This window comes from Bison bison, unplaced genomic scaffold (assembly GCF_000754665.1).
Source record: "Bison bison bison isolate TAMUID 2011002044 unplaced genomic scaffold, Bison_UMD1.0 scf7180017864215, whole genome shotgun sequence".
Classification (NCBI taxonomy): Eukaryota; Metazoa; Chordata; class Mammalia; order Artiodactyla; family Bovidae; genus Bison; species Bison bison.
The window spans coordinates 4880482-4889779 of NW_011494787.1; the positions used below are offsets into that span (position 1 = coordinate 4880482).

Sequence of the window (9298 nt, forward strand, 5' to 3'; positions counted from 1 at the left end):
TAGTCAGCAGTAAGTGTGCTGTGATGTGCATTACCCACGTGGAGGAAAGCAGAGACAAAATCTTGAGAGTTTCTGTGAGAGATGTCACCACCAGCTCAGCAGCCATTTTTGCAGAGCTGGAGGGTGTCACCAACAACGAGGCCCTTTCCTGTCTTATCTCTAGGGTCTCTTCTCTCTAGCCAGATGGAATTATTTGAGGTACCTTGCATGTTCCTTGTTTGTTCTCTTATTTTTTCAGAGGTTTTCTCTGTCCAGAACACTCTTTCTACTTTTTAATTATGTCTCAACCCTGCATGTCTGCAAAGCCTTCTCAAGGTTGAATATGGGATTTCCAGACACCATGAATTCCCTTTAAAATAGATGACAAGCAGGTCAGCACTGTGCACAGGCATTCTACCTCCCCACTGGACCACAAGCTGCTGAAAACAAGGACTCTGGCTTCCTGGCTCCTATTTCCCAGCACCAAGCACCATGCTTAGCCCATAGAAAGTAACCAATCAATATTTATTGAATAAGGGGTTGATTTAGTAAATGAGTAATGAATGGAATTTTTTTAGGATGGTGTTGTAGAAGAAGAAAATATTTACTTCAGATCTAAAGTTGAATGTTGGTTGTCATCTGTCTGGATACCCACAATGTTTACATTTCACCCAAACAGTATGGTCTGCTCTTAGGTGTCTTTGGATTCCAGACCTGGTTTGCCCCAAGAACTCTGCTCTACTTTATTCAGGCCAGCATCTCTCCTGGATATTTGATCATGCTGGTTCTGGAAGTAGCGAGCTTTGAGGTTGAGTGTGCTGATTCGTGTTGGGAATGGAGAGGTGGAGGAGGCAGAATGCAGAACCTCAGGATGAAGAGGCTGAAGTGAGTGCTTGGAAGGTGTGTTTGGGATTCCCCTAGGAGGCTCTTCCTGGCTCAGAAGGAAATTCTGGAAAGGAGATGTTGTTCCCTAATAGACACCATGGAGGGGAAAAGTGCCTCAGCTTAATGATGGCGACAGTAGGACTTTGTCCTTGTATCTGTATGGAGTTTACGATTTTTATGGGGCTTGCAGGCAGTGTGGTAAGGTAGAAAGAGTACTGAACTAGGATTTAGCAGATTCGAGCACTTGTCTGTCATTAACCAATGGTGGGACAACAATTCTGGGCCTCAGTTTCCTTTTCTGTGAATGAAGGAGAGGATAGAACCCATACTCCCTCAGGTCTGTTCCATGATTCTGCAAAAACAGATTATGAATGTCCCATGTGACTGGTTCAGAGGTTGAACACGAAAGGAGGGTGAGAGTAATGCCTTGGACTTTCAAGAGAGTCCAAGGTGGAGGTGGGTGGGGCAGGATAAGACTCTTCTGGGGATCTTTGTTCCATCTTTTTCTCCCCACTCCTTTACCACTCTTGGTGGTTAATTGCATGAGTTTAGGAATCAGGCAGACGGACCCTTGTATCCTGGCTCTGCCACTTACTGACTGTGTGACCTGAGGCAAACCTCTTAACCTCCCTCTGCCCCAGTTTCCTCATGTACAAAATGATGTTTATCTTTCTAAAGTTATCATAATGGTTGGATGACCTGATGTAAATAAATGGTACAAAATATTTGCTATCACTGTTCTTCACAAATGTTTTGAGTACTGATGCTATTTATATTTCCCCTTTTAGGACTCTGATTTTGATATGAAATTCTATCTTTCACCCTACTGTCCCACCTATGTTGCTGTTTGTTTTGTATAGAAAAGCTTAGGACTTACGTACTTTGACCTCTTCTGATATTTAATTGTCTCAGTCCCTAGTTCTACTTGTTCCATAAACCTATTATGCCAGATGGCGTCAGGTACAAGAACTAGTGGGCAGACAGCATTGTTATGGACAGTAATATTTTAAAATATTTGCAATTAAACCATTCAGGAGTAACAGTAACTGATTCACTGGGGCCGGGGGTATATATCTCCTCCTTATATACACTTACGGGTTAAAGGAATAAGAAGGGGCAAAGGAAGCCTTGGATTCCATATAGAGTTCCTGTGCATTTTGAGGTTTTAACAGCATTGCAGCAAATATCTGTCATGCCTATGCACTTAACTGATCTTAACAGTAAATTTATTGAAGCTCAGGATGATAATGTTTCATAAATTATCCACAGATTTTATTGATCCTGTAATCAATAAGAAAGAGCTTCTGTGGGTGAAAAGGTAAATGTGAGAATATTCAAGTTTCTTCTGAATGCAATTTTGAATGACATTTACACATTGCTTCTATTATACCTTTAATCTGAATTGTTGGAGGATAATGTTTAGCATCTGCATTAGGACTTTTCAAAGACTGTCCTTATGATGACTTTGAACAGCTACTTGGTCTCAGTTCTGGGGTCCTCTGGTAGCTTAGGTGAGTCCCTACCACCCTTAGACAAGTGAACAGTCAAACACTGGAGCAGGTGGTGAGCTCCTTGAGGGCAGGAGCTGTATTATTCATTGTCATACATCCAGAATCTGGGAGATGAATGGTGCCTTGTAGACACTTATTACTCAATGGGTTTCCGGGTCTGAAAGTATTGGATCTCTGTTAAGCAGGAGATGGAGATGTCTGTGTAGGAAAACCTTGGTTATGAAAAGCACATCTAAAGCTTGTTCTGAAGCATAAGTTTCAATAGAGATTCTATAGAGAGAATTGTCCTTCCTTTGTCACTCCACTCGCACCTTGAATTACTCTGAAGCTGACACTCTGAAAGTAAGGGAATGGAATCAAAGGGGCTTCTTAGCTAGAGCTAAAATACAGAGGTTGTTGTTTAGTCACTCAGTCATATCTGACTCTTTTGTGACCCCATGGACCGTAGCGCACCATGCTTCTCTGTCCATGGGATTTCCCAGGCAAGAATAATGAAGTGGGTAGCCATTTATTTCTTCAGGGGATCTTCCTGACCCAGGGATCGAACCCATGTCTCCTGCTTGGCAGGTGGATTCTTTACCACCAGGGAAGCCCAAAATACAGGGGTAGCAAGGTTTAAAATGAATCTCAGGTCCCAGTGTGAGACCATATCTCTCTCAGGGTGAGGAATTTCCCAAACTAAATGTAGCCAGTCAGAGTCTATGGAGAGGTGGAAGCACTGGCCTTGCTGTTATATTTTAGGATGCAGTGAATGAAAGGAATGACCAGAGAAAGTGGGCCCATGAAAGTACAAGGTTAGCCTGACAGTTAATTAGAAATTTGAAGGAAGAGAGACTGGCTGTCTGCAAGATGGTTTACTGGCTGAGATTTCAAGGACCCCTGGCAAGTTGAAAATTATGAGCTCAGTTCATTTTTTCCTTCACTGTAATGAATCATGCCTCTGATGACAATTGTGTTTGTGTGTGGAATCATGTTCTATCAGCTTCTCTCTGAATTATTGCTTATCATTCAGGGGCCCTAAACCACTTCAAGATTGCCAGACTGAAGTCAGATTTTAGCTGGGGAGGTAGAACATGCTGTTCTGGAGGAAGTAGTTGGTGACACCTGCCACACAGGGACATCCTTGCTCCAGGGATCTCCTTCCTTCCCCGTTCAGAAAACATTGCACCATCATTCTGAGCAGGCCTTGGCCAGCAGCACCATGGCCTGGCAGCTAAAGGTGGGCACAGGGAGTCTTCTCTTCTATCTTCCTTCAGCAGGACAGTATCTTGAGGAAGGCTTTCCGGAACTCGATATTGAAGGTGGTATAGATCACGGGGTTGAGGGCACTATTCACATAGCCCAGCCATGTGGTGGCACTGTAGAGCTGTGGGGATACGTGGCATGCTCTGCAGTGGGTATTGAGAACATGGGTCAAGAAGAAGGGCAGCCAGCAGACAATGAAGGTCCCTAGGTTGCAAAGGGAAAGAAAAACTGGGTCAGGGATTTGTTTACTTCCTTTGTTGCAGCATGAAAATGAATCCCACTTGTCTACTCAATGGCAGCCAATATGCTGCAAGTTTAATTTTAATTTTAAACTTCTAATTTTTACACCAAACCTATGAAACAGGTATGATTAGTCATTTTCTTTCTTTTTTTTAGATGAGAAAACTAGATGCTTACATCTTTGATTCATCCTAGACCTCTGCTCCTAAATCAGTTTTCTAGTTTGATCTTTAGATAATTGTTCATTAGCCTTGTCTACTTCTCAGTTCAATTCACATGTTTATTTTATGTCTATCCATGCAAGATATGATTCTTGGCATTGATAGGGGAAGACCTTGAAGATGCAATTGATATAATTAAGGCTGTTAAGGATATTAACATAGAGATTCCCTGGATATGAGAAGTCCCTAAGATATGACAAGTTTGGGGCTTGTTTCTGACAGTGAACAGGATACAGTTCAGATCAGTCACTCAGTCATGTGTGACTCTTTGCAACCCCAAGGATTCCAGCACACCAGGTTTCCCTGTCCATCATCAATTCCCAGAGCTTACTCAAACTCATGTCCATTGAGTTGATGATGCCATCCAACCATCTCATACTCTGTCATCCCCTTCTCCTCCCACCTTCAGTCTTTCCCAGCATCAAGATCTTTCCCAATGAGTCAGTTCTGAATTTCCATCAGCGTTAAGATATATTTACAAACTCTTTACATTCTAAACATTTATAAATATTAACATTTACAAGTATTAAAGTTGCTGGATTTCCAATTTCTGTTAAATATGGTTACCCGAAACTTCAATACTTTGGCCACCTGATGCAAAGAACTGACTCATTGGAACAGGATACGGTTACCTTAACTAACTCTATATCGTATCTGCAACTTATCAATTTTTAATTTCTTTATTTAAATAAAGTTTACATTTTTCTACTATAAAAACTAGTTCTGGTTTTATACACTATGGAAAACTTGGTAAATATGGAAAAGTAAAAAAAGTGAAATAATCAGCCACTATTGGAGAAGGCACTGGCGACTCACTCTAGTACTGTTGCCTGGAAACTCCCATGGACGGAGGAGCCTGGTAGGCTGCAATCCATGGGATCGCTAAGAGTCGGACACGACTGACGTGACTTAGCAGCAGCAGCATACATTCAATCACTTTTGACATCTGAGTAAATTAATTTTCAGTCTTTTTTCCTCTATATTTAATCTAGATGTTATAATATCATATGACAGTAGTCTTTTTGCATCCTCATTTTCCCCCTCAATATTTTAAAATAGGTAAGCATTTAGTAAATATCCAATATGTGCCAGATGGTTTTATTGAATTGCTGTCTTATTTATTATTTGGTTTATCCATTATAATTCCAAGTGATAGACACAAAACACAGCTCAATTAGGTGACTTGTTTGGTTTCATAAATTTCAGTCTAAGTTTTTGAATTTCCATCAGCATTAAGATGTATTCACAAACTCTTTACATTCTAAACATTTATAAATATTAACATTTACAAGTATTAAAGTTGTCGGATTTCCAATTTCTGTTAAATATGGTTACCCAAGTATCCTCCACCAGCTCCACTGAATTCAGCCTAACTCAACGTAATCCAACCTATCCCAGCTTAACATGACTCAAACTCACCAAGCACAATGACCAGCATCTGGGTTGCCTTCTTCTCCCGCAGTGGCACTGCCCGAGGTTGCAGGGGCCCCAGCCTCAGGGATGTCGATAACCTGCCATTGCTGAGTTTTCGAACCTCTAGGCTGAGTTTCGGTGCCATGGTAGGGCTGAGGGAGTTCCGAGTCCTCCCTTCCCTTTTCAAGTCTCCCTCTCCTTCTTGGAAGCCTGGTGTTCCCAAGGCAGTGTCTTGGCAGATACTGTAGTAGCGTTTCAGCTCCATGTGCGTCTGGCCAGGGGAGAGGGGCTGTAGATGTAACAAGAGTGGGTCCTGACATTTCTGGGGATATTGTTTATCTTCTGAATGTTCCTGAAAAGGAAACAGAGCAATGAAGGAGAAAGAAACCATCATCCTGTGAAACCTACAGAGGGTGTCTCTGAGAGTGGTGGGCTCATGGGAAGTTATGGTAAACAAAATCTGCTTGTGGCTTTACAACCAAAAGCACCTACCACATGTAGAACATCTGAGAATCACAATAATCCCTTGAGGAGGGGAGCACAGAATTATAGCCTGGACTTTCTGAGGTAGAATGACCTGGATATGTTAAATGACACCATTAGGATGTAAGGAGAAAAATCTGGAATATGGGAAACTATAAGACAAATGACTCAGTTGCTTCAACAAATAAATTGCAATGACAAAAACAACACCTACTAGGTGCGGAGTATGGGTCTTACTTGAATTTTAATGCAAATAAACCATCTATAAAAATTTACCTGACATTTGAGGAAATTTTGAATGAATATTTAACATTGTGTGTGTGTTAGTTGCTTAGTTGTGTCTGACTCTTTGTGACCCCATGTACTGTAGCCCACCAGATTCCTCATACTGGAATAGGTAGCCATTCCCTTCTCCAGGGGATCTTCCCGACCTAGGGATTGAACCCGGATCTCCTACATTGCAGGCAGATTCTTAACCATATGAGCCACCAGGGAGGAATTATTATTAAATTTGTTAGTGTGATGTGGTATTCTGGTTATATGTTTTATAAAAGAGCCCATATCCTTTAGAGAGTCTTATAGCATATTTTTGGTTGAAATGTTATTATGTTTGAGATCTGCTTCGCAACAATCCAGTGGGGTGTATGAATGTAGGTGGGCATGTAGTTGAAAGAAGACAGGGCCACGAGCTGATAATTGCTGAGCTTGGCTGATGGCTACTGAAGACTTAGTTATATTTGTCTTTCTACTTTTTTACTTTTGAAATTTGTAATAACAAAAAGTTAAAAAACTCAGGATTTTCATCTCAGCTTCCTACTACTTAGATGCATCCTTGGGTAAGTTAATTAAATGTCTCTGATGCTGAAGCTGAAACTCCAGTATTTTGGGCACCTCATGTGGGGAGTTGACTTATTGGAAAAGACTCTGATGCTGAGAGGTATTCAGGGCAGGAGGAGAAGGGGACAGCAGAGGATGAGATGGCTGGATGGCATCACTGACTCGATGGACGTGAGTCTGAGTGAACTCCGGGAGTTGGTGATGGATAGGGAGGCCTGGCGTGCTGCGATTCATGGGGTTGCAAAGAGTCGGACATGACTGAGCAACTGAACCAAACTGAACTGAACTGAACCTCACTTATAAAACAGAAAAAAAGAAAAAGAAAAAGAAATAGGCTTGGGGTGAGCAGACTCAGATGCAGATGTTTTGGGTATTTTGGAGGATGTGTGTGTGCTCAACAACAGCATTTCTTCCCATGTTTGAAAATTCAGATACTGTGTTAATCTTGAGTAGAAGAAAGACTCCCCAACACCTGTACTGAAGCCATGAAAATCAGATATTCACTCTCCCTGACCTCCCCACAGGGCAGCTAGAACTCTGGCTCATGAACACATGAACCAAGCCCAGCCAATTGGAGATTTGCACCTACAGCCTTGAACTTGCTCATGAAGCAAGACTTCAGAATTCATCCAGCAGTGGTGACAGTGTCCAATGTCCTCACTATTCTACCCAGATTCTTCCTTAGGCATGAACAGCATCTTCTGAAGCTGTTCTTTAGCCTTCTTGTTAAGCTTGAGCTCCTTGATATCCTTCCAGCAAATTCCTTTTTTACATGTTAGTCAGTGTCAACAACCAAGAACTTTCACTAGTCTCTCCTTAGTTCAAGTCCAAATACTCAGGGGCAGTATACTGCACACACTCAGAAACATTGTTGAATGAATGAATGCAAGTGGCCTTCAAGATAATTTAGTGTTTTATAAACTGCTCACAGATGCGTTTGTAAGGATTCTATCATAATATGTTTTTTAAAAATTTGGTTTTCATTTTGATAGAATTTTCTAATAATTAATATAAGTATATTGTGATTTATCTGGCTGACCATTTGTAAGATTATATTGATGACTGAGCTGACATCTAGTGATCTTCTAAAAGGTGCATTTTTTCTGAAGCTAAAGGGCCAGGGACAAATTTCTGAGAGTGCTTATGAAATCTCCCATTGGAGAACACTGATCTAATGCAGCTTGTCTCCCTTTCACAGATTTGGAAATTCAGTCCTACAAAAGGAAAGTGATTCTTCCTGTTCTCACATTAGTGAGTGTATTTTTCAGCTCTCTCTACAAACTTTTATCACTACCTCTCTGGCTGACATGAAGAAACACTGGACTCCCTGGGATCTGGCTGGCGTAGCCCTCCCTTCCCAGATGGCAGGACAGAATCTAATTCTCCACACTCCAAACAATGCCAGCTTCTTGATTCTCCAATCTCTCCTACGTAGTCACTACTTTTCCTTCCTTTGCCCTTGGAGCCTTCTCAGACCTTGGATTTGTTGTAGGTAACTTTAAACCTCCTATCTACTAAAAAAAAAAAAAAAATCATTTGCAGCAAAGGTCTGTAACTGCTATATGAGGCCCAGGTAAAAATGGTTAGTTAACTAAACAGATATTAAGAAAAGTGGCAAGAATACACAGAAGAACTATACAAAAAAGATCTTCATGATCCAGATAATCATGATGGTATGATCACTCACCTAGAGCCAGACAAAGTCTGGTGGGAATGTGAAGTCAGGTGGGTCTTAGGCAGCATCACTATGAACAAGGCTAGTGGAGGTGATGGAATTCCAGTTGAGTTATTTCAAATCCTAAAAGATGATGCTGTGAAAGTGCTGCACTCAATATGCCAGCAAATTTGGTAAACACAGCAGTGGCCACAGGACTGGAAAAGGTCAGTTTTCATTCCAATCCCAAAGAAAGGCAATGCCAAAGAATGTTCAAACTACCTCACAATTGCACTCATCTCACATGCTAGCAAGGTAGTGCTCAAAATTCTCCAAGCCAGGCTTCAGCAATACATGAACCGAGAACTTCCAGATGTTCAAGCTGGTTTTAGAAAAGGCAGAGGAACCAGAGATCAAATCGCCAACATCCATTGGACCATTGAAAAAGCAAGAGAGTTCCAGAAAAACATCTATTTCTGCTTTATTGACTACACCAAAGCCTTTGACTGTGTGGATCACAACAAACCATGGAAAATTCTGAAAGAGATGGGTATACCACACCACCTGACATGCCTCCTGAGAAATCTGTATGCAGGTCAAGAAGCAACAGTTAGAACTGGACATGGAACAACAGACTGGTTCCAAATAGGAAAAGGAGTACGTCAAGGCTGTATATTGTCACCCTGCTTATTTAACTTCTCTGCAGAGTACATCATGAGAAACGCTGGACTGGATGAAGCACAAGCTGGAATCAAGATTGCCAGGAGAAATATCAATAACCTCAGATATGCAGATGACACCACCCTTATGGCAGGAAGTGAAGAGGAACT

At 41.5% G+C, this 9298-nt stretch overlaps 1 protein-coding gene across 2 annotated transcripts in view; it reads right to left on the reverse strand.

Annotated features, from left to right (window-relative positions):
• Window positions 1–3627: 3627 nt before the first annotated feature.
• The window catches only part of DRD3 (dopamine receptor D3), a 46814-nt gene continuing 41143 nt past the window's right edge, over window positions 3628–9298 (reverse strand). The window contains exons 5-7 of one of the 2 annotated variants that reach the window (XM_010845355.1): window positions 5648–5783; window positions 5501–5548; window positions 3628–3824 (exon numbers count right to left, since the gene is read on the reverse strand). In XM_010845355.1, the coding sequence (XP_010843657.1) occupies window positions 3628–3824; window positions 5501–5548; window positions 5648–5783 (381 nt within the window). Of the gene's footprint in view, window positions 3825–5500; window positions 5784–9298 lie in introns of both variants that reach the window. The other variant, XM_010845354.1, reaches the window with a different exon arrangement.